Raw genomic sequence first — 26,414 nt, forward strand, 5'->3', positions numbered from 1 at the left:
GATATCGATTAACTTTCGTCCATACAAATTGACCCACCCTAATGTGCGTATTTAAGTAATCCAACAAAAAAACCAACAAAAACTGGTTAGGTGCCAAACTAAAACTAATTTGAGAAAATATGCCTACGAACTCGAATCCAGATACCTTCCTTTTCCATATCGATACTTTTGACATTCAATACCGATACTTTACATTTGATACTTTTATGGCGATATTTTTGTAGAATTGAGTATTTCGATACATGTGAAGAAAGAGCAAATCGACCAAATATACAGAGCTGTATGTTTGTTCCTCTCTAACTTGTTTCCCGAATCAGGACAAATTTTACGCTGAAGAACTTTCAGTGAATTTATTCAAAGATATCAAAATAAAAAAAAATTTTTTTTTTCCAAAAAACTGTTATCGACAAAGTTTTTAACGGACATTTTTGGGTCGGACAGGGTATACATGAAAATTTTACAATGAATGAATTTTTTTTTAGTAGGTCATGAAAAACCCTTAAAAATCAAAGTCGAAAAAAAGTAAAAAAAAATGAAATTTCGCAGGTTCGCAGGCTCGAAAACTTTTTTTCCTGAGCCCAAACCCTATCGAAAAATCGATGGCGCGATATCGGTTAATAAATCGACCTAGTCTAACGCACATGCCTCCATATATCATACAATCAAACCGCAACCCTAGCCGACAACCACGACCTAAATTCAAACGCTTCCCAAGGCAGTCGGTTCTATGTACCGGAGCGACTCGGGATTTTTCCCGACCAAGGACTGTCATTTCAGTGTGACCCCATCTAATTTGTTTCGTCCCTCCCACAAATTGTCATCCTCCCAGCAGCTCCTTGCAGCAGGACTGCTCCATATTCTCTTACTCCGGGAAGGCATCGAATCCAATCCGGGTCCGTCTCCTGACCCCGGTCCTGAGAAATGGTTTTGCTGCATCTGCCGGAAAAGAATCTTTTTAGGACGGTCATACTCGGTTCAGTGTGTCTCGTGCAAGGGATGGTTGCATCGGACAGGTTGTTCTGGGCTTGATCCCAAAACCCGACGTCCACGTAACTTTTATAAATCTTTTGTGGCTCCTTGCTGTTCACGCCCAAGGGCGTCCCGTAGTCTACGCCTTAGCGCCCCCACTACCTTCCAGCAGCCCCGCTGCTCAGCAAGCCACAACAAGTACCCGCTGCTGCTCGCGCCCCACGGCGCCAACAACTCAAACAGCTGATACCACTCATAACTACTACCTTCGTAGTAGAGTTGGTAGCAATGCTGAGCATCAGCCCCTGCCCCCGTCTTCTCCCCCCCTCTTTTCCGGCAGCAATCGTGCAGGTCAGGGAAACAGACTCTTAGTCCCTACCTCCGTTTGCACCGTCTGCCGGCACAGAATATATAGGTTTGCGACATCCGCCCAATGCAGCTCCTGCCTTGGGTGGTGCCACTTTCCCAGATGTTCTGGTCTCCGCGACGGCAACCCCCCGACGGGTTTCATCGCGCCATGTTGCCGGGTCGCAAACCCAAAGCATCCGGGTACCCCAATGCTTGCCCAAGGACGCCCAGTCCCAGGGCCACAACAGCAATTGCGTCCTGGCCTTCCACAACCCAGGCGTAGTCACCCGTCACTTACCCCCAGAGTGGCGACGTCTCCCCTTATGCAGCTCAGAATCCTGCAGTTAAACTGTAATGGACTAACTGGGAAGATTACGAAGATAGTCGATTTCATGAAGCGGCACAACATCCGCATTGCTGCGATTCAAGAGACTAAACTCACAGCAAGATCTGCATTGCAGACCTGCTCTGGGTATAACGTCCACAGGAAAGACCGCGAGAGCGGAAATGGAGGCAGCCTCGCGTTTATCATACACCACTCTGTGCAATATTATATATTTGATCCTGGCATCGACCGCAGGGACAATGTCTTTAAACGTCAAGGCCTATCTGTCCGGTCAGGCGATGCAAACCTAGAAATCATCAACATCTACATCCCTCCTGCCACCTGTTGCCCCAGTGGATACCGCCCTAATATCAAGGCCTTACTCACTGGCAACAATCGCATTATCTTAGGTGATTTCAATGCCCATCATGATCTATGGCATTCAAACTTGCGGGCGGACTGTAGGGGTAAGATGTTGGCGGATCAAATAGAAGAAACGACGTTCTGCACAATAAACGGAGACGCCCCCACACGTATGGTAGGAAGCTGTCACAGCTCGCCAGATATCTCAATCGTGAGCGCAGAACTCGTAAACTGCGTCAACTGGCAGCCGATGGTAACATTGGCATCCGACCACCTGCCCATACTTATTTCGCTTGAGCGTACCGCCGACTTCATCGTCACTGAAAAACGCACTTTCATAAACTTCAAAAAAGGAAAGTGGGAAGAATATAAATCCTTTACAGACAGCCGCTTTGCTGCCCTCCCTATCCCGACTGATGCCCGCCAAGGGGAGCGCGCCTTCCGTAAGGTCATTAAATCCGCCTCGGCACATTTCATTCCCGCCGGGAGAATTCCCGAAATCCGGCCCACTTCCCGGCGGAGGCCGCAAACTTAGCGAGAGAACGTGACCTTATAAGACAGCTTGATCCAGGCGACCCCCAAATAAGGGATATAAACCAACGCATCAGATTGCTTGTGGATGAACACAAACGGGCGAAATGGGAGGAGCACCTAAGAGGTTGTAACCTCTCTATCGGTGTGGGTAAACTTTGGTCCACCGTAAAGTCCCTATCGAATCCGACTAAGCACAAAGACAAAGTTTCCATCGCCTTTGGCGACAAAGTGCTGTCGGACGGGAAAAAATGCGCGAGCGCTTTCTGCCGGCAATATATAATTCATCCTACGGTCGACAAAGGTAGATGGAGAGCCAATAGACACGCACATAAACACAAATTCAGCGCGTCACCAATCACCATCACCGCTAAAGAGGTTGAGGACGCCATTGGTCGTGCTAAACCATCCAAAGCAGTGGGCCCAGACGGCATAGCCATGCCGATGCTTAAAAGCCTAGGAAAAGAGGGTTTCAAATATTTAGCGCATGTCTTCAATCTGTCTCTTTCCACCTTTGTCATACCTGAGAAATGGAAAATGGCCAAGGTGGTCCCGCTACTAAAGCCTGGGAAACCAGCTAACATAGGTGAGTCGTATCGTCCGATATCTCTCCTATCGCCAGTGGCAAAGACGCTTGAAGCCATTTTACTCGCTTATTTCCAAGCAAATTTGCAGCTAGCCCCTCATCAGCATGGCTTCAGAAAACTCCATAGTACTACCACCGCGCTAAATGCCATTAGCACCCAGATAAATTGCGGTTTAAATCAATACCCCCACCATAGAACAGTACTCGTAGCGCTAGACCTATCAAAAGCCTTCGATACGGTCAACCATGGCTCGTTACTGCAGGACCTGGAAGGGTCCACCCTTCCCCCATGTCTTAAAAGGTGGACCGCAAATTATCTGGGTGGTCGGCAGGCATCGGTGCAATTTAGAAACGAAGCATCAAAACCAAGGAGAATTAAACAAGGGATGCCACAGGGTGGTGTCCTATCCCCACTTTTGTTTAATTTCTACATATCTAAGCTACCTTCACCACCGGAAGGAGTCACAATCGTTTCCTACGCCGATGACTGCACAATAATGGCCACAGGCTCAGGCCCAAAGGTCGATGCGCTATGCAATAAAATAAACGGCTACCTCCGTGATCTCTCCAGTTTTTTCGCCTCGCGAAACCTGGCATTAACACCGACTAAATCTTCCGCGACCTTATTTACAACATGGACGCCCCAAATTTCGACCATTTTGAACATCCACGTCGATGGCACTACACTACCGACTGTCCTACACCCCAAAATCTTGGGTGTGACGTTTGATCAGGGTCTAAATTTTGGTGAGCACGCAGCCGCGATTGTTCCGAGAATTCAGAGCCGTAACAAAATCCTCAAATCCCTCGCTGGCAGTACTTGGGGAAAAGATAAAGAAACGCTCATGACTACATACAAAGCAATTAGCCAGCCGATTACGTGCTACGCGTCACCCATATGGTCGCCAAGCCTAAAAATCACCCACTGGAAGAAACTACAGGCCTGCCAAAATACTGCTCTCAGAATCGCCACGGGCTGTCTTCTTATGTCCCCAGAACACCATCTGCACAATGAGGCGAGAATACTCCCCATCAGGGAGAGAAATGAGATGCTGACCAAACAGTTCCTGTTGAATACCCAGAAACCTGGGCATCCCAACAGACATCTGATTGATGAACCAGCACCGCCTGGGGGCTTAAGGAGTCATCTCCTTAAGCATTTTGAAGAAATACGGCACCTGAGAACCCAGCCGTATGAAGTGAAAAAACACAAGCAGGTCCTTGGTGAACTCGATAAACAGGCGTCGGACCTTTATGCCGGGAATTGCCCGGTGAATCCAGTGCTTAACGAAAATTATCCCAAAATTGCGGAAGAGGAACGCATACTCCCCAGGGAAACGCGTGTCACTCTCGCTCAACTTCGTTCTGGATACTGTAACAGGTTAAACTCTTACCTATCCAGAATCAACCCCGACATACAAAATGTATGCCCCGCTTGCAACGTGTCCCCACATGACACCAACCATCTCTTCAATTGTAATGTGGAACCTACGCCTCTAACACCCCTTTCCTTATGGTCCACCCCTGTTGAAACGGCAAGTTTCCTTGGACTGCCGTTAGAGGATATTGATGACAATTTGTGATCGGTCGCGGCTATTAGGTGGGGCGAGCATTGCTACAACAACAACAACCTAAATTCAAACCGACACTGATATTGCAAACAGCGCCAAAGCCAAATCCAAACCCCGTACCGATTACTCACGTTGAAAGTGCAAATGACACTTGATTTATTAGTCGGACATACTATTGGTTGAATTTCAAACACTAGACATTGTATACAATAACATTAAGAATAATAAACAGTGCCACTGGGAGAAGACTAGTATTTTTAAATTTTATATTAAATGATGTTTGGTATATTATAAATGCATACAAAATTTCTTCTTATCAAATAGATTCTAGACTGATTAGTGATGGAATAAACGCAGATTCGTATGAGCCAATACGATGCCATGTTCATTACAAGCCTCAATCACTACCGCATCGTTGGTGGAACCTGCTGGACTGCCGATGTATGAAACGCCGCTCTAATAAAAATAAAATGAATAAACAGTAATTAGTGTGCGGATAGTTTCGTCGATGAAAACGAAAACTATAACGTGAAAAGCTATCGATTATTTTAGGTATCATTTCGGAAAAACTTTAAAACCATTTCGAAAATGTTACGGGACTATTTTGGTACAGTTGAAGCATCCGTTCGGGTACACTTCGGAACTAATTTTGGAATCATTTCGTAACTATTACGGAACCAATTCGGAACAATTTCAAGACAGTTACAGGATCATAAAATAATCCCAAAATTATCCTGAAATTCTTCCCAATTGATCCCAAAATAGTCTGATTCTGAAAGGATCCTGTAATGTCCCGAAATGGTTTCGAAATAGTCTTGGAATTATCCTGAAGTTGTTCCGAAATAAAAAAAAATAGTTAAAGTTTGACTTTTAATTTAAAAGTCAAAACTGGTTTGTTGACTTTTTATAATTAAAGATAACTCGGAAACGAAAGATAAGAAAGTTCAGCACACACGAAACATGTACGCAGTAATACTTTCTCACATAAAATAATAAACAAATTAGTGCCTTTGTGAATATCAAGCAAAAGGTTTTTTGCCTCGTACTCTTGGGGCCAATACACAATCTGTGAGGTGATAAAATGAAAAAAAAAACTCTTACAAGAACTTTTTGAAATGTGTGAAAATTCATTTTCATTTTATCGCTTCACAGAATGGGAATTGACCCCCCGAGCTGGGCGAGAAGGATTACGATTATAAGACGATTACTGTAATTGTTGCTTGGGATTACTTTCCTGGAATTTAGATAAAACTTACTATTACACTGTGCAACAGCCGGCTGGGTATTAGACCAAACCCACTTTTTTGTAGAGATTGGGGCTTAAGTGGACAAAGTACTATCTCCGTTTTTAGAAGTTAGCCTCCAAAAAATAATATCGGCTTTCGAAGTTCGAAATTCTGCATTTCGAAATTTAATTTTTTTTTTTTTTGTTAACGCGTTCAGCAAATTAAAAAAGTAAAAATGCGGACGTTGTTATAGTGTTTATTATTTGTTGTTAAATTATTAACTTTGTATTTTATACTTTGAATTTTAAATATTTTGCTATCGAATTAGTTTTTGTAAATGAAAATTTTGGTGATATCAAAATGAAAATTTTTGATTAGGAGTAAATATAGTGTTTATTATTTGTTGTTAAATTATTAACTTTGTATTTTATACTTTGAATTTTAAATATTTTGCTATCGAAATAGTTTTTTTAAATGAAAATTCTGGTGATATCAAAATGAAAATTTTTGATTAATAAATTTTTATACTCAAACCAAAATAAAAGATTTTTAAAATATCAACCTGAATGTTGATATAGTGGTCCACCTGTTTCTTTTATTTGAATGGCTGAATCCTTTTTTTGAAAAATTTTGCATAACAGCTGTTATACTAGGTGAAAGCTCAGAAATTCGAAAATATGAAAAACCTCATATTTCCGAATTTTCGAAACCCATATAAGAAATCTTAATATTGCTGTGTAAGTAAATTAAATCTATCTGATACCTAAATTTGTCGTTTCTGTGAGCTGGATGATGAAACGCCGGTTCACATTCTCTGCGAATGCGTATATCTAGCTAGGCAGAGACTATCCGATCTAGGTGGTGGGACACTATGTGAATGGAGTAAAAAGCCTGAAGAGGTACTTAGATACATCAAGAGCCTCCAGATACAAAATTAGGCCGAAAGGTCTTGCACAATAGATCTGCACAAAGGTCGCAGTGCTTCCAGACCTATTAATAATAATAATAATAGTGCTGTGAAGGTGGTTAAATGGCCTTTATTTTGATATGCATGTCTTTAAACTTTGTGAAGAAAAATTTGGCAAAACCCCTGTTTAAGCGAAACAATGCGTTTTTTACCAACAATTTATTTTAACAAACACAATTTCCAGCTGGTAAAACGTAAATATTTTTGCCTTTGTATAACAAGACTGCTTTTAAACTGGCTTTGTTGGAATCTACGAATAGGCGCCAATCGGACTAAAATCTCTTTTTTCAAATTTATCATGCATATAAAAATAAAGGCCATTTAACCACCTTCACAACAATACTAAGATTTTTGATATGCGTAGCGAAAATCCGGAAATATCAGGGTTTTCATATTTTCGAAGGTCTGACTTTTTACCTCGTATATACCAAATTTCTCAAAAAAAGAATTCAGCCCTTCAAATAAGGGAAAAGAGCGGACCACGACCACATTTTTACTTTTTTAATTTGCTGAACGCGTTAACAAAAAAATAAATAAAATTTCAAAATGTAGAATTTCGAACTTCGAAAGCCGATATCTATTTTTTGGAGGCTAACTTAGGAAAACGGAGATAGTACTTTTTGTACTTAAGCCTCAATCTCCTCAAAAAAGTTGGTTTGGTCCAATATCCAGAAAAAAAATTGATTTTGTCGCATAGTGTTATTTTTTTTTTAAATAGATTAAATTTATTTGCATAGTAGCTAAATATTACAAATGTTACCAGTTTAGTTTTTATTCAAATAAGAATTCTGCAAACAAATGTTTGCCTAAATAAATATAACAAAAAGACGGCCCTCAATGACAAATTTATGTTAGAAATCCATGTTCTACATTGGCCTTAAGCAAAACTAGGTTTTTTTTTTTTAAGAAAAATCGGAAAGAGCGTAGCGACGCGGAAAATAACCTTTCCACAGGGGCTGACGTTGTAAAGGGCGTGTTGAACATCTACGAAGCTTTTTTTAGTAAAGGATATTTCACGAAACAGCCGAAACTAATATCGGCGTGCCGCCACCATCAGCAAAGTGTCTATAATGTTTCCCCACCTCAGTTGCAGTAAAAGTAAACTAGACACGTTACACTTAAATACATACTACATATATCCATACTAATTTGTATAATTTTGTTTTTCCCAACATACATATCGTCGCTGTGCTCACAAAAACAATTATGTGTTTTTCGGTAACATTTCAGGAGATCCAAAACTTATTTCTGGTGTGCATTTGAAAAATTTTGCAAATTTCGTATTTTCTATATATTTATGGAAAATATGTTATTGATGTGTGAAGGAAAAAATCATGTTTTTTAACCCATTACGACGTGATAAATATTTGCGCCGTTTTATAGCACATACATAGCTGCTTTCAAACATGATTCAAATTTGCTTTTGGCGGTAGGGAAATGCATGAAATTTTTGCCGTTATACCTCATAATGCTTACGGAGATTACCCTTAAGCCCCTGGAAGGTGTAGCTTCATCAATCAGATGTCTGTTGGGATGCCCAAGTTTCTACGTATTCAACAGGAACTGTTTGGTTAGCATTTCATTTCTCTCCCTGATGGGGAGTATTCTCGCCTCATTATGTAGATAGTGTTCTGGGGACAAAAGAAGACAACCCGTGGCGGTTCTGAGGGCAGTATTTTGGCAGGCCTGTAGCTTCTTCCAGTGAGTAGTCTTTAGGCTTGGCGACCATATCGGGGACGCGTAGCATGCAATCGGCTGTCCAATTGCTCGCGATCTTTTATGTGGACGTTATGTCCAGAGCAGGCCTGCAGAGCAGATCTTGCTGTGTATTAGGCCTCTTGGATCGCTGCAATGCGGATGTTATGCCGCTTCATGAAACCAACTATCTCCGTGATCTTCCCAGTTAACGCATTACAGTTTAACTGCAGAATTCTGAAGTGCAACGGGGAGACGTCGTCACGGGTTTGCGGCCTGGCAGCATGGCGCGATGAAATCCGTCTGGGGTTTTCCGTCTCTGAGACCAGAACATCTAGGAAAGTAGCATCGTCCAAGGCAGGGGATGCATTGTGCATATGTCGCAAACATATATATTCTTTGCTGGCAAACGGTGTAAAAGGTGGCAGGTACCTAAAAGTATGTTTCTCTGACCTACTCGTGTGCTAGTGCCGGAAAGAGGGGGAGAAGAAGACGGGGGCGAGGGCTGATGCTCGGCATTGCTACCGACTCTACTACGGAGATTGTAGTTATGAGTAGGAGCGGCCGTATGAGCTGGCGCCATGATTGCTGAGCAGCGGGACAGCTAGAAGGTAGTGGGGCGCAACGGCGCAGGCTACGGGACACCCTTGGGGGTAAACAGCAAGGAGCCACAAAAATTTATAAAAGTTACGATTACTTCGGGTTTTGGGGTCTAGCCCAGAAAATCCTGTCCGAAGCAACCATCCCTTGCACGTAACACACTAACAAAATTGTGACCGTCCTAAAAAGATTATTTTCCGCCAACGCAGCAAAACCATTTCTCTGGACCGTGGTCAGGTACAGGTCCCGGATTGGGTTCGATATCCTCCCGGAGCAGGAGAATATGGCACAGTCCCGATGCATGGATCTGCTGGGAGGATGACAATTTGTGGGAGGGACGCAACAAATTAAATGGAGTTTCACTGAAATGACAGCCCTTGGTCGGGAAAAATCCCGAGTCGCTCCGGTTCATAGAATCGGCTGCCTTGAGGAGCGAGATGGTTTGTAATTAATTTTAACATTGAAATCAAAGCACTTTCGCCAGAGATTAAAAAAAATTATAAGCAAGTAAGTACATAACTGTTTTTCAGAGTACTTCTAGTACTGCGAGCACATACATAGCCGTTTTCGATCACTTCTAAACCAAAAGAGATATAAAACACGGCATATGCAGAAATGTGGGCTCTATATAGTGATAATAAAATATGCAATAAAAAAAAATTTGAAAAAAAACACATAACTGTTTTCGTTAGCGCAGTGACGATATGCATATAGAATACACATACCATAACCTATAAATTATCAGTAAAAGTATTACTGAAAAATGTGTAATTAAAAAAAAATTTTATTTAAAACAAGTAAAGGTGTCTAAGTTCGGGTGTAACTGAACATTTTATACTCAGCGTGAGCTTCAATTGTACATTTAATTTCAGATAAATTACTTTTCTACATAACACGTGGCACCGCCCGTTTAAAAGAAAAATGTCTCCACATTTCCTCTTACAATAAAACTTGATAAGTGAATTATCATTGATTCAAAACTGTTTTTTGCTAAGTTGTAGCTTATTATTTTCGTCTACGACACTTTTAAAAATCTTTTATATAAAAGTTTAAGTGGTCTTTAACCGATCTCGTTAATTTTTTCTAGAAATATTTCCTGCTATAAGGAAAATATGTGTACCCAATTTTGTTACGATATGTTCGAGTTATGGCTCCCGAAACATAGAAAATTGCTTAGTCATAAAAGGCGCGGTGCCACGCCCATTTAATAAAATTTGAAGTTCTTCCTATTTATTGTTATAAATCCAATTGGGAAATGAAATACCATTGCTATAAAGCTCTTTTTTGCAAAGATATGTATATCTTATTTTATTAGTCCACGACCCTTTTAAAAATCTTTTATATAAAAGTGGGCGTGGTTCTTAACCGATTTCGTTAATTCCTTATAGTAAAGGCAACCTCTCTGCCGAATGTTGTTACGATAGGTTTAACGATTTTTGATTTATGATTAAAAATATTTGTAAAATTGATTTTATCACAAATGGGCGGTGCCACGCCCATTTAAAAAAATTTTTCAAATTTTTATCAAGAGTCCCAATATCAGTCCACACGTCAAATTTCAACATTCTAGGTGTATTATTTACAAAATAATCAGGTTTTTTGCGTTTTCCAAAATGTTATATATATAAAAAGTGGGCGTGGTTATCATCCGATTTCGCTCATTTTCAATACCAATCTATTCTGGGTCCAGATAAGCTCGTGTATCAAATTTGGTGAAAATATCTCAATATTTACTCAAGTTATCGTGTTAATGGACAGACGGACGGACATGGCTCAATCAAATTTTTTTCGATACTGATGATTTTGATATATGGAAGTCTATATCTATCTCGATTCCTTTATACCTGTACAACCAACCGTTATCCAATCAAAGTTAATATATTCTGTGTGCAAAGCACAGTGAGTATAATTATAGTAATCGTAACCCCAGGTACTTTAATTAACGATTTCTGTAATCGTAATTAAAAAAAATATTAAATTACGATTACTGTTATCTAGGCGCCTGCAATTACGATCACAGTAATCGTAATTAAATTTTTTTTAATTATGATTTAATTTTTTTTTATTACGATTACGGTTATCGAAATCGATTGAAATACGATTACGATTACAGTACTCGCAATTTTTAAATAGTTGAAATTCCGACTACTGAGATCGTAATCGTAGTTGCAATCGATTAGACATGTAGTCCTTATCGCCCAGCTCTGCCTGAAATAAATATTTCTCTTCTTAGAGAACAGAGAAATAACCTTGGATGCTACACAAGTTCACACAAGAAATGTATACGAAATTTTTCTTGAGCGTTTTCTTATGATGAGGATACCGCGCTTTGCTACCTGACCAGTCGCTCAAACTATGCATCGCCCTACGAATAGAGTATTTTCAGAATTTTAAATTTGGACTAACTTTGTGGTCGCCAATAGCAAAGAATACAGATTTTGAAAATGGTCGTGTCGCCGCCCCTTTGTATGCTTGTTTTTTCGCAATAATTCGGAGGCCAAAACCCATTTCAGGCTGTATTGGCAATTTTCGAGATCACCCAGCTACGTTATCTACAATTATAACTTACCAATCGTGCGCGATCAATATTATCGCGAAATGGAAAGAAAGCGTCCGAACCAAGGGAAACACCATCCAATTGCTTGAGCCAATCGATTTTCTCCTGGGCAGTTAGTTGGTGGGGAACGTGCTCAAACCTGCGATATTAAACAAACAAAAAAGACAAATATCTTATAATGGAATATTGAGTTTCTCCAGGAAAACAAGTCAACTTACATTGACTCGAACTGACTAATTGGCATATCCTTGCCCACAGTGCCGTTAACAAAGTTATCGATAGCATTCGAGATATCCGCACGCTTAACACCTGGCTTGAATTTCATACCAGTAACGCGTGGGTGCTGACGCAGCCACCAGTTATCAGCCTTCTCACCAGCCAAACGGGTACAATGTATACGCGATTGTTGACCAGCACCAATACCAATTACCTGTCCATCTCGTGCATAGCAAACTGAATTACTTTGAGTGAACTTTAGGGCTATTGTAGCTACAATCAAATCACGTAAAGCATTTTCTGGTAATTTATTATTTTTAGTAACAACATTGGTAAATAAAGCGGCGTCAATTGTGGCATCATTACGTTTCTGTTCCAAGGTTAAACCAAAAATGGTTTTACGTTCAAGCTCGCTAGGCTCATAAGAAGGATCCATCTGTGAAAAAATACTTGTATTAAATTATGATACATTTTTTTAACTGTCAATTCGAAACCTGCCTGTAAAATGCAATATACACCATTTTTCTTTTTTTTTAAAATCTCCAATGCCGCAGGTTCATAGCCAGGTGCAATAATACCATCGGAGACCTCACGTGATATTATTCTTGCCGTAGCCACATCACAAATATCTGAAAGTGCAACAAAATCACCAAAAGACGACATGCGATCAGCGCCACGGGCTCGTGCATAAGCTGTAGCCAGAGGTGTCAAATTGTCATACAAATCATCTACCATGCAAAGTTTTGCCTGGTCGTGGCTTAAAGGTAGGCCCACGGCTGCCCCAGCTGGTGACACATGTTTGAAACTGGCAGCTGCCGGTAAATTCAGTGCACCCTTCAATTCACGTACTAATTGCCAACCATTAAGTGCATCGCATAAGTTAATGAAGCCCGGTGAAGCATTGATGACCTTCAGCGGTAGCGACTCCAATTGAGTAAAGAGCTGCGCAGGTTTCTGATGTGGATTCATGCCATATCGTAAGTTGAGTTGTGAAACATCTGAGGAGTACTGTTTTCGGAAGTAGTCTGAGATGGCGTCATCGTAAGTGGCGGTATGGGTGAACGCTTTAAGGGCCAAAGCTTTTCTAAAATCGATTAAACCGTTTTTGAGAATTATAATTGTGTCTAGTCGACAAATATGGTCATTGGTAGGGGTTAGGGAAAATTGGCGTTGTTGCTAAACTACTGCCGATCGTGGACATTACTTACGTGGGGTTTGTAGAGCTGGATTCGATTCGATTTTTTGGAGAATCGATTTTTTCGATTCGATTCTCAAAAAAAATCGATTAAATCGAGCTGAGAATAGTGGATTGCTGCTCAATTGTTTACCAGTGTAGTACCGAGAAAAAACTCGTCAGTTTCTTTCTCGTTTCGTTGACCGAGGCTCTTTGGCAACATCAAGGAATACTACAGAGTTATTCACTTGTTCCTCCCATCGGAGTGATACTGATAGTGCATTCGATGCCTAAATATCATGATTTCTGTGTTTTTTCCAGATATTCCAATTTTGTGCGCAGACATTTCTTCAGTTAGTTCTGCCTTCTCTGCAATGTTAGCTTAGAAATCACAAGGAGAACATCTTTTGACTATAACCCTCTATTAATCTCTCATCATAGGTGAAGTATCGAGAGTCGATGGCATGGCCCTTTTTAAGAGAAAAGTCATGCCGATGAATTATGGTAATCTCCGTCGAACCAGCCGATAGGTCTTGTTATGGTAATTCATGAAAAAGTTTCGGCACATCAAGTGTTCCTATGGGTATCTACATTTAGTAACAGACGAAGCGGAAGACCTACGCCAAGAAGAATTGATCTTCCTTGGTGCTTGCAATTGGTGTCAGTTATGTTGAAGCCGGGATAGCTAGGCTGACTTGCGCAACTACAATGCCAATTGTTGGCGATGATAAAATTTATTCATATTTCTCCTTTTACTCATAGCCACCATCATAAAGGCGTATAGTCGTAGTTCATGGTTTTTACAAAAGTCGAGCTTTTTGAAAATTTAAACACTATTTTATATGGTTTGTGCGCTAATAAAGCTAAATTTATAAAAAAATCACAAGAAATATATTTCCTGCACGTTTTTATCAATAAATATGAAATTGTACCTATTGCTCCTGAAAGGTGATAAAAACTTCGAAGGCTAAAAAAATCGAACGATTCTAAAAAGAAAATCGATTTTTCATTTCTTAAAAAAAGATCGACTGAATCGATTAAAAATCGAATCGAAATCCAACTCTAGGGGTTTGACCTTGGCTGCCGCCGAGGTGTGATGGTAGCGCGATCGCCTACCAAACCCAAGGCCCAGAGTTCATGTCCAGGAAAAATCCACATCAAAATACATTAGACAGTTTTTTTAAACGAGTTCGCTCATCAATGGCATGGCAAACACTGCGAGTGTATTTCTGTCATTTCTTCTGACTTACAGATACCGTTGTGAGTCGATATAAGAGTAGCGCGACACATATTCGGAGAGAAGATTAAACTAAATCTTCTCGGAGGTACATATGTATATCGCGCTAAGTATTATTATTAATTTATTGTTTGGCTTAGCTAACTTCCTTACAAAAGAAGACCTAGAAGATTCGACGTGGTCGTATTAATTCGTACCAGTATCGCATCGTAACTGATACAAGTCAGCCAGCGGACTATTAGCTTCGAAAACATACAGAGAATGTCATTCCTAGTAAAAAGAATAACACAGTTTGTCCTCTGATGCTTTTGTTTTTGCACCTTTTCCTCAGTTTCTAGATATATCCTATCCATACATGGTTCTAGAGATTCAATAAGCTTCGTGCAAAATCTAACGTTTCAGTTCACCTATTGACTATTGAGATATCTATGCGAACCAACCGCTGATGGAGTACATGCCGAGCTGCTGAAGATTTTATAAAAAGCCTGCATCCACTCTAATGCAAAATATGTTCGGACGAACTCATGCTTCTAGATGATATGCGTGTGCTCTGCCCATTCCATAAGAAATTAAGACTGAAGTCTACACTCAGCGGGAAGATTGGACGTCAATAGTCTGATATCGACCAGATATTCACGAAACCCAAAGATCGAACAGACCTCCAGATGAAGGTGGAGGTTGACTTATGGTGGTCTGTTAATTGACCGCCTTTGGCTTTTTCATGCGTTATAGCTAAGAATCGACGGCTGATACCCTGTGGCTCAAGACGAGCACTATCGCTTAGGATAATGACTAGCTCAGGTTACCGCCATTCAGAGAAGTTTTTAAAAAAGTAAAATCCAGGGGAGTTGTTTGAATAGAAATAGATAAAGCCAATATGATTCACTCCTAACTTTCGAGATTTCGCTCAGAGACAAGGGTGAATTTATACCAAGTTTCCGGCTATAAGGGATAGGAGGTAATGTAAAAACCTATGAGTTCCGATCTAATGGAGAGGAACAAAAGATATGAGGGTGACATATGGTAAAGGAAACATGGAGGGTGTAGATTAAAGCTCGGGGTTGCAAAACTCTATCATCATATGCAAGTCTCACGGCATTACAATTACAAAGTAGATCCTGGCACTAAAGAAAGAAGGTAAAGGGGCTCAAGATAGCGTCACGCGCTAGGGATACTGCCTCCCTAACCGAGTTACCTTGAGGTGTAACTAGGGCCTTACCGCGTCGAGTTTCCACCGGAGGAAACACCTAGCTCAAAGAGACGAAGAGCTTCCCCTCTCCTGAGCAATACGTCAAGGCAGCAGAGCTTCTCGGGTGCCCTGAGGGAAATACCAATGCCTGTGCTGCCTAGGTACTTCCCACTGGTTGTCGTTAGCCGCGTAAACCTGCCACTTCTCTAAAAACTAATAATGAAAGGAGTATGCAGGATGTGTGGACATGCTCTAGTCTCGAGAACTTCCTAGCAGGACTTATCCTTGGTGACTGCGACGATGAAAGAACGGAAACGTAGCTCGTCAACGTTAGTCCACCGCTAGAAGGGTGTACAAGGCCAGCTCTATGCACGCAATAGACGTAGAGACGATATACCACCGACGTACAATGTGACCATGTACCTCCCAAGGAGTGCAGATCTGCTAACAGAATTCGTCATTAGCCTCCTCGCAAACCAAAATGAGGGCATGGAGAACAATGGACTCTCGTCTCAACGTTGGCATTGACGAGAACTCTTTATCATTTTATAACATAAGTCCCAATACTGAATGCTGTTCTTCCGTTCGGATAAATTCAGTTCATGTGAGATCCTATTGTTCGTCCAGTTTAATCTAACTAAAGTTCTAGCCTTAGTATTACTACGGGATTTACGGGAATGTAATCTCATATTGTTATAAGCTTTTCGTTCTCACCTGGTTTCCAGGGTAGTGTCGCCGTTTTCCTTAATTTCTGCCAACACCTTAGCATAATCGCCTGCTTCGCAAATGACAGTAACGCGCGCATGATTTTTAGCTGCTGCTCGCAACAATGTTACACCACCAATATCGATATTCTCAACAGCATCAGCCACAGTCACATTGGGCTTTGATACCGTATTTACGAAGGGATACAAATTGCAAACGACTAAATTAATCAAATAAAAGCTTTGCTTTTTCATATCGGCCAGATCACTTTCCGTTGTGCGTGCTAAGATGCCAGCATGTACTGCTGGATGCAGAGTCTTAACACGACCGCCTAACATTTCTGGTGCCCCCGTGATGTCCGATACATCATCCACAGTCAGACCCACATTACGCAAAGCCGAAGCGGTACCACCGCTAGCCACCAGACGATAGCCCAGTGCAGCAAGACTCCGACCAAAGTCAACCAAATCCGTTTTGTCCGATACACTCAGCAGAGCTGTATAGAAGGTAAGATAATATTACTACCTACCCACTTTATAGAAATATGCATTGACTTACCAATTCGTTTTGATGCCATTTTTTTTTTTTTTGTAAGATACTTGCGAATATTTAAAAAGTGATTCGTTGCTAACCACAGCTCAACTGTAAATAAAAGTTGTACTCATCAGATTGTTGTTATTTAGCTTTTAAGATTGTTGAAAACATGATTGTTGATTGATAAAATACTGCAAACAACAGCACGATTTTAATAAACATCATGGGCGGAACCAATCTTCCATTAAGGATGAGTCTGGGGAATCTCGACTGCTGAATTTGAAAACGCCCTATCTCAAAATTAGTTTGAAGAACGTCCTACAACAGAATTGGTCTCAAAATCACCATATGTTAGCAAGAATCCAATACGTTTTGAGCTGAAATAGAACATCCAAGAACTTCTCAGCATAGGTTTCAAATTTAAGGAGCGAATTTGTGAAACTTTTTTTGTCCCACTCTATTAAACATCGCGTGATGAAATTAAGTAATATTTCGAGTTTAATGGAAAAATTAGTTAGTTCAAGCAGTGGCCCCACTTATTACTTCCTGCATACGCCCATGATATACACTGCAATTGATTGTGATAAGCATAGTTGTGGATTCAATACAACAGAGATAATAATTAAAAAGTCAACGTTCTTCACAACCGTTAGCTATGAATAATGGAAATCTAACGCAAACTTTGATTAAACGCCACAGAAGTTCACTGAGCATTTAGCTGGAGGTCAATATATTTTAGAATGCTTATATACAAATGTAGTTATTATACTCAGCTGAGCAGAGCTCACAGAGTATATTAATTTTGTTCGCATAACGGTAATCCGTAAAGGCATAAACTAATCGACGCAGATATAGACTTCTATATATCCAAATGATCTGGGCGAAAAAACAATTCATTTAGCCATGTCCGTCCGTCCGCAAACACGATAACTTGAGTAAATTATGAGGTATATTGATGAAATGTGGTATGTACGTTCCTGGGCGCTCATCTCAGATCGATATTTGAAATAAACGAAATCGGACTATAACCACGCCCACTTTTTCGATATCGGAAATTTCGAAAAACCGAAAAAGTGCGATAATTCATTACCAAAGACGGATAAAGCGTTAAAACTTCGTAGATGGGTTGATCTTATGACGCAGAATAGAAAACTAGTAAAATTATGGACAATGGGCGTGGCACCGCCCACTTTTAAAAGAAGGTGCGGCCGCCGTGGTGTGATGGTAGCGTGCTCCGCCTACCACACCGTATGCCCTGGGTTCGCACCCGGACAAAGCAACATCAAAATTTTAGAAATAAGGTTTTTCAATTAGAAGACATTTTTTCTAAGCGGGTTCGCCCCTCGGCAGTGTTTGGCAAGCGCTCCGGGTGTATTTCTGCCATGAAAAGCTCTCAGTGAAAACTCATCTGCTTTGCAGATGCCGTTCAAAGTCGGCATAAAACATGTAGGTCCCGTCCGGGCAATTTGTAGGGAAAATCAAGAGGAGCACGACGCAAATTGGAAGAGAGGCTCGGCCTTAGATCTCTTCGGAGGTTATCGCGCCTTACATTAATTTTATTTTTTTTATGTAATTTAAAAGTTTTGCAAGCTGTAATTTGGCATTCGTTGAAGATATCATGATGAAATTTGGCAGGAACGTTACTCCTATTACTAAATGAGTGCCAAATAAAAATTAGTAAAATCAGATGACGAACACGCTCACTTTAAAAAAATTTTTTTAAAGTAAAATTTTAACAAAAAATTTAATATCATTACAGTATATAAGTAAATTATGTCACCATTCATTGATATGGTGCAACAAAATACAAAAATAAAAGAAATTTTCAAAATGGGTGTGGCTCCGCCCTTTTTCATTTAATTTGTCTAGAATAATTTTAAGGCCATAAGTGAAACAAAAATTTACCAATCCTTGTGAAATTTGGTAGGTGCATAGATTCTATGAAGATAACTGTTTTCTGTGAAAATGGGCGAAATCGGCTGAAGCCACGCCCAGTTTTTATTCACAGTCGACCATCTGTCCTTCCGCTCGCCCGTTAACACGGTAGCTTCAGCAAAAATCGATATATCTTTACTAAACTTAGTTCACGTACTTATCTGAACTCACTTTATCTTGGTATAAAAATAGCCGAAATCCGACTATGACCACGCCCACTTTTTCGATATCGAAAATTACGCAAAATGAAAAAAAAATTCCATAATTCTATACCAAATATGAAAAAAGAGATGAAACATGGTAATTGGACCAATCCAATTGACGCAAAATATAACTTTAGAAACAACTTTGTAAAATGGGTGTGACACCTACCATATTAAGTAGAAGAAAATGAAAGTTCTGCAGGACGAAATCAAAAGCCCTTGGAGTCTTGGCAGGAATACTGTTCGTGGTATGACATATATAAATAAATTATCGGTACCCGACAGATGATGTTCCGGGTCACCCTCATCCACATTTTGGTCGATATCTCTAAAACGCCTTCACATATACAACTAAGGGTCACTCCCTTTTCAAACCCTCATTAATACCTTTAATTTGACAGCCATATCGTACAAACATATTCTAGAGTCACCCTGGTCCAACTCTATGGCGATATCTGGAAAAGGCGTCCACCTATAGAACTAAGGCCCACTCCCTTTTAAAATACTCATTAACACCTTTCATTTGATACCCATATCGTACAAACACATTCTAGAGTCAGCCCTGGTCCACCTTTATGGCGATATCTCGAAAAGGCGTCCACCTATAGAACTAAGGCCCACCCCCTTTTAAAATACACATTAGCACCTTTCATTTGATTCCCATATCGTACAAACACATTCTAGAGTCACCCCTGGTCCACCTTTATGGCGATATCTCGAAAAGGTGTCCACCTATAGAACTAAAGCCCACTCCCTTTTAAAATACTCATTAACACCTTTCATTTGATACCCATATCGTACAAACACATTCTAGAGTCACCCCTGGTCCACCTTTATTGCGATATTCCGAAATGGCGTCCACCTATAGAACTATACCCATGTCATACAAACACATTCTAGAGTCACCCCTGGTCCACCTTTATGGCGATATTCCGAAATGGCGTCCACCTATAGAACTATACCCATGTCATACAAACACATTCCATTATTTGTATACCCAGCGTGTACTTGTAGAAAATGGTATTATAGCTTTCATTGAATAAAGGTAGTACGTAATGGCATAAAAGAATCGAGATAGATATCGATATATTCGATATATGAAAATTATTAGCTTCGAAAAAATGTCGATTATGATGTCCGTCTGTTAACACGGTATTAACTAAAAATTGTATAGGTATCTCTACGAAATTTTGAATACTGGCTTGTCATGACCCATAATATATAGGTATTGAAAATGGGCGTCATCACATGGTAACCCCGCCCACCCTTTCAATTTTGAAAATTTCGAAGAATGGAAAAATTGCAGTAATTCTTTATCAAAGACGATTAAAATAATGAAACTAGATATCGACCGTTTTATTGTAAACAGATGTAAACCGAAATTTTAGTTTTTCGAGATTTTCAGATACCTCACCTCGACTGGTGAGTTTAGGTTCACATGCATAGAATACTCCTAAGAGCAAAGAAGGCCGGGCTAGAGATCTTTGAATTTAGGCTGTGTGCGAGTTGACCTAAATTTCTACCTAAATAGGGAAAAAACCTAAATCACTGGAAACTGTCGGCAAGGCAGTGCAAAATAAAAATTTTGAATTTTTGTGTGCACACTTTTCAACCTAAATTCAAATGTCAAATTTCAAAAACAAAAATATTGATTTTTCAATATTGTATATGCAAATAAATGGCTCTTGTCCATTCAATTTAAGTAAATCATAGATCATAGAGCTATGATCCCTGCTGCGACCAATTACCGTGATGGTGAGCTCAAATTTATTCAAGCTGATGTTGGCGTCACAAGATCCTTCCCAAATATGGAACACAATCTGAACAAGTTTGTCAACCAAGTGCACTAATTGGCCTAAAGAAGTTGTTGGAGGCCCACCAACATCACAGTATTGAATTCGAGATTGTGGAAAAGGTAATTGTACATGTGCTCCACTATGCCCGAAAAAAAGCCTTATAAAATGGAGCCATTGCATTTTCTTGTACTGTTATCTTGGGATATGTACTTACCGCGGACCCTAATTGACCTCTGTTCTTTTTAAGCATGAAAACGCGTCAAAATTACCAAATTTCGCGTATTGTTATTATTTTTTAGCAGAAATAAACAAATTAGGTTTTCAAATCAACTCGCACAGTTTTGACAGCTTTTTCCTAAATTGTTGCAGTGTTGGAAAGTTCCAGTGGAATATTAGTTTAGGTACCTAAAATTTAGGCGAACTCGCACCCAGCCTTAAGCTGCAGACATTGGTGCTTTATCGGTAACCGTATCGGTAACTTTATAACAGCTGATTCGACCAACCTTATGAGACTCAATGCAATCGATTATTGGCGCCGCTAAGGCCGTAACCGTATCGTAGCCAACCAATTGGTTTTTGGTTTACCATCGTAACGATAAACAGCTGATTACGTTAGGGATACGACAAACGGCACCAATGACCCCAGCTTTAATTCCGTTCAAAAAACGCGAGTACTCTATAAATAATGTAAGGAATACTCCTTTGGAAGTATAGGACTGCTCCAAATCGAATCTGTATTCATACAAAAAATGTGCTCCAATTAACATTGCGATGTCCTAGGAGAGCAGTAGGTGATCCCAATCTCGCTTTGTTTGTGAGTATTCCATAGAGTACATACGTGAGAGTACTTTTCAAAGTACTTTCACTGTAGTACTCCATGGAGCACCCACAGAGGATCATATGCCAAAGTAGTAAAGAGGAATTGTGTCGGAAAGAATTATCGATGTGAATTTAATTTAAAATGAAAGTAAATGAAGAGGGGCAATACAAATTTTATATTTTATACTACGAATATTCTTATGTTATTTACATTTGCGTGAATAAAGAAACTAATATAATACGCATACGCATACGTGAATAAAGAAACTAATATAATATATATACATAAAACCAGTGCGCTGTTGCATTTTATCAGAGTTCCCAAAGTAAAATTTTATAATTAATTATTTGCATGCAATATTTTACTTTTGGCAACTCTGTTCGATCGTCATCGTGTCGTGATCACTGTCGTTAAAAAACGAGCAATGATCGGCTGATGGTGGTCCGCAAACGCATTGCAAAGGAGTATTGTTAGAGTACTCCAACATGAAGAAAATGGAACACGTAAACGAACAATTTTTGCAGGGTTGTAATGAAGTTGTGTGAAAAAATAAGACTCTTGACGTTTTCTCAACATGTTAAAATTTTGCATTACATTTGTTTATAATAAGACAGACGATATGTGGGTTGAATTTATGACCAGAAATTGCGTCAAATAAACGTTTTCATACAAATAGTCAACATAGGTTTATTCTTTGAATTTCTATAAATAGAACAAATGCAATTAAACATAGCATGATAGCATGCATGCCCATCATCGGCATGGAGATTTTCCTTTCTTTTACATATAGGTACACCTTGTAAAAATCAACAAAATTGATTGTCGACCACATCCACTTAAAAATAAAATTTCTTCAAAGTTTAATGGTAACAAAAAGATCAACAACTTAACAAATTATGTACATATGTAAATATTTTTTTCCTAGCAAAGCACCAAAATTTAAAAATTTAGTAGTATAAGGATTGATTTTATACCATAAACTGATTTTCAAAATATGTGAAATATGAGCTGTCGATTAAATCCAACAACAAAATTTGCGAAAGTCCTCATTGGTACTGGTTTGGACGCATCCGATAAGTTTTCTTACAGCTATGCCTCAGTGATATATGTATCCCAATTAAACGGTTGTATGCAGTTGGAAAGGGAACCAAGAACTCCATGTCCACTCAAGAAAAATTTTCTTTCGTAGTAGGTACATAGTTTTCCAGAATTTTCTACTACTTACTATTTTCTAAAGATTACTAATATGTTAAAAAAAGATGGCGGCCGCCGTGGTGTGATGGTAGCGTGCTCCGCCTACCACACCGTATGCCCTGGGTTCACACCCCGTGCAAAGCAACATCAAAACTTTAGCAATAAAGTTTTTCAATTAGAGGAACATTTTTCTGAGCGGTGTCGCCCCTCGGCAGTGTTTGGCAAGCGCTCCGGGCAGCGTTGCCATATATTTTTTTTCCAAGTCGTCAGACGCCGCCCAAAAAATTGTGAAAAATCGTCATATCTATGGCAACAACCAAAGTGGAGTTAGGACGAAGTTGGGTTATTACCAGGAGACGTACGATTGTATTCGCCGGAAACCAAAATGAGATCGCCGCATTTCATTCAACAATATTAACTTTAAAAGCGCTTTTCTGAAAATTGTCTTGATTGTTATTTTTTGTTGCCACATACAACATATAAAATCGTTTTCAATTAATTTCGTTTTATTTTATAAATAACAATAACGTCTTAAAAGATAAATTTTTTATTACATACAAAAGGTACTTGTTTTCAGTCATTTTCAGCAATTATTATATTTTTTTCTTTGAGTTCGAATCCAACTTCCTATATCATTTTAGTTTCTTAGTTATACATTTTCGCGTTTATTTTTTTACCATATTTATTTGCGGTTCAATATTATGACAGTAAAAGTTATTCAATTTTAAATAATCATGTGCTAGAAATATTCCTTTAATATATGAGTTGCCAGACGGTTTTGGATTTTTGTTTTGTTTAAATTTATTTTAGAAAAAATTCGTTTTACATTCGCTGAAGAGTGTGGCAAGCATAGTGGATCTGCAATGAATGCACATAAATTACAAAAAGCGTATGTAGAGTCAGCTCTTTTGATAGTAGAAGCAGTTTTCCAAAAAAACTTCTGGAGGAACCTTAGAAATGTCTTCAAAATAGAGGAACAACGGCATTTGTGGTATAGCGTTTAGTTTTTGGGTAATTTTGGGCTAACCAAAAGTCCAATTCACCTCTTTTTCGTCACATTTTGTTTGGTGAAAAATCTTCTATAGCGTACTTTATTAAAAGTTGTATACCACAATCAGTTTACAATTTATATGACGAAATTCGGGTGAGCCCGAAATGCCGCTTCCCCAAAAATTGGCGGGTAATATGGTACGCAAACGTAGGCTAATTTGATATATCATTTAACCCGAATAATAACCAGATCAGTTGTACTAAAAAAAATGTTATATAACTTCTTTTAAAATTTACCCATTTTATTAATAAAAGATAAATAGCTTCTAAAAAGATAAAGTAAAATGCCTCCTTGGCTCGTTGATATTAAAAATGAATAAGTTTTTGGAAATATCAAAATTGCTTAAAAACTTCAATTTGTGCAAGACTCGTAATTAAAAATTGGATTTTTTTGGGAATGCAGACGTTATGAGCCCAAACCGTATGGCACTGTAAACAAGCACTCCATTCTGATATATTTCTTTCGTCCTTGCATAACTTTCACAAAAGGAGCAAATTGCTCCGTCTGGAGGCATTTCAACAAAATCCTCTTGGTTCGAGTCTGCGTATACGACGCTTACTTCGGAGTCACTGGTTGATTCTTCACATTCAGCTTTTCTAGCTTTCGCTGCTGGGTTTTTGAAGGTTCGTTTTCTATTTTAATTTTTGGCTTCACTTTTTGCCGGATCTTGCGAATGCTTTCTTCCAACTGATTCTTATATGGTGATTTTGTTAATACTGTCGCTTTTGACCTTCTTTCTCTTCCGGTAGCAACTGCCTTTCTAATCTTTGGCAATGGTAAAACCTGCCATGGTGAAACGACTCCTTTACTGGTTGATGCCACAGGTTCTGGAGAAGTGTTAGATGTCGGTGAAGTTAGAGTACGTCCAGTATCCGAAGTTGCATTATTTTGCTCGGAAAATGCAGAGTTTTCGGCAATTACGTGCTCATACTTATCATTTGCAGCAATATAGTCTGCGTCAGTAAAAATATTTCTATCGAATGGGTATATCAGTACATCTGAAACCGTTAACTGCAACCTGGTCAGTCTGAACCTTATAATACGCTTTGGAAAATAGACCATCTAAATCGAATTGAGTAACTTTTCGTCCATTTTCTCTCATAAAACGCTTTAATTCGTTACTGTAATAAGTCTTGAGTGGGCTCATGTATGCTCTGTCTAGCGATTGCATTTTATGAGTGGAATGCGGAGGCAATGATATCATCACCACTCCGTTTTTACGAGCTAAGTTGATCACTTCAATATATATTACTGTAGTGTCCATCTAAAATCAACATTATTAGATCTATTTCTTGGTGCTTGAATATTTAAAATAAATCTTAAACAAAAGGCAGCCTTAAATCGTCATTTTTCATTACAAAATCGTCCAAGCGTCATTCTAGTTGAAAATCGTCAAAATGACGATGGCGTCGTCAATCTGTCAACACTGGCTCCGGGTGTATTTCTGCCATGAAAAGCTCTCAGTGAAAACTGATCTACCTTGCTGATGCCGTTCGGAGTCGGCATAAAACAAGTAGGAAAAAATTAAAAGGAGCACGACGCAAATTGCAAGAGAAGCTCGGCCCAAAATCTCTTCGGAGGTTAAGGCCGGTTCTTCAGAGCAAGTTTAAACTCCAGTGATGCCAACTGCCACTTTGGCCACTTAATCTAAGTTGAGCAGGAAAATTGTATGTTATCGTTCAAAGTGGCACGGTCATCAGTCAACGTTAACTGAACTTTAAACAACCACTGAAAACCCCGGGCATAAATCCAATCACAAATTACCTATCGTAGAGTGCAACACTAAAAGCCTAGTGCACAGAGTAACACGTACAACCAAAATGGTTTAGATCTCCTACTAGCCCACAAATTCCAACAATCGCCAACTCTAAAACAGTATCAAGTGCGCAAAAAAGTATGCAGCAATTAGAACCACATGGTCATAAGGAATAACCGCCTATGTAGAAGTATAAGAGTTAGGTTGTTATTCCTTGAGACCTTCCGTTACTAAATTTTGCATACTTTTCTGTGCACTTGATACCATTTTAGAAATTTTTGGCGGTGAAGTTTTAGCGTTAGCCAAGGTTGGATCTCGGGGGCTGTACTCTACTCAGTATATTTGTGTGTTTTTCTTTCAGGATATTTTTGGACGCGTATTAGCAGTCGACCCCTGTTCTAGACTTTTACCGTTTCTTGTACAGATTTTTTCATTTCTTGCAATGTGGATAACGCGCTTTATCTACGACGATCAGGACCCGAATAACGTTTTACGATCCGTTATCGAAACTCATTTTTTAAATCACAATAGCCCATTAGATCCATAATTTATTATGATTTTTGGAAATGGTTTGACAGTTGCTTAGTTATCGTTCGAGTGAAAATGGTTTTAAGCCAGTGATCGTTAAACGTAATGCAATGTATCAGACGAAAATTTCGTGGAATTAACATATTCGGATTGAAAATTAACTTCAGTGAAAGAGAATAAACTTAACAAAAAATAAAATTTGTACTCAAAAAGAATTGGAAATTATTAGCCGTGTTTTTTAACACGCGTATATCCGTTTAAGCTTAAACTTGATATGGACTGCTAAGCGACAAACTTTAAATGCACCTCTGAAATTGCTGCGCATAAATTTTGTCCTA

The 26,414-nt window shown here is 39.3% G+C and overlaps 1 protein-coding gene across 1 annotated transcript in view; it reads right to left on the reverse strand.

Annotated features, from left to right (window-relative positions):
- Window positions 1–4,931: 4,931 nt before the first annotated feature.
- LOC137238126 (bifunctional purine biosynthesis protein ATIC) overlaps window positions 4,932–26,414 on the reverse strand; it is a 29,894-nt gene continuing 8,411 nt past the window's right edge. The window contains exons 2-7 of the mRNA XM_067762764.1: window positions 16,818–16,901; window positions 16,269–16,755; window positions 12,453–13,038; window positions 11,957–12,390; window positions 11,751–11,877; window positions 4,932–5,149 (exon numbers count right to left, since the gene is read on the reverse strand). Of these exons, the coding sequence (XP_067618865.1) occupies window positions 5,030–5,149; window positions 11,751–11,877; window positions 11,957–12,390; window positions 12,453–13,038; window positions 16,269–16,755; window positions 16,818–16,836 (1,773 nt within the window). The 5' untranslated portion in view covers window positions 16,837–16,901 and the 3' untranslated portion in view covers window positions 4,932–5,029. The remainder of the gene's footprint in view (window positions 5,150–11,750; window positions 11,878–11,956; window positions 12,391–12,452; window positions 13,039–16,268; window positions 16,756–16,817; window positions 16,902–26,414) is intronic.

The sequence above is a fragment of the Eurosta solidaginis genome, chromosome 1 (genome assembly GCF_040869045.1).
Source record: "Eurosta solidaginis isolate ZX-2024a chromosome 1, ASM4086904v1, whole genome shotgun sequence".
Classification (NCBI taxonomy): Eukaryota; Metazoa; Arthropoda; class Insecta; order Diptera; family Tephritidae; genus Eurosta; species Eurosta solidaginis.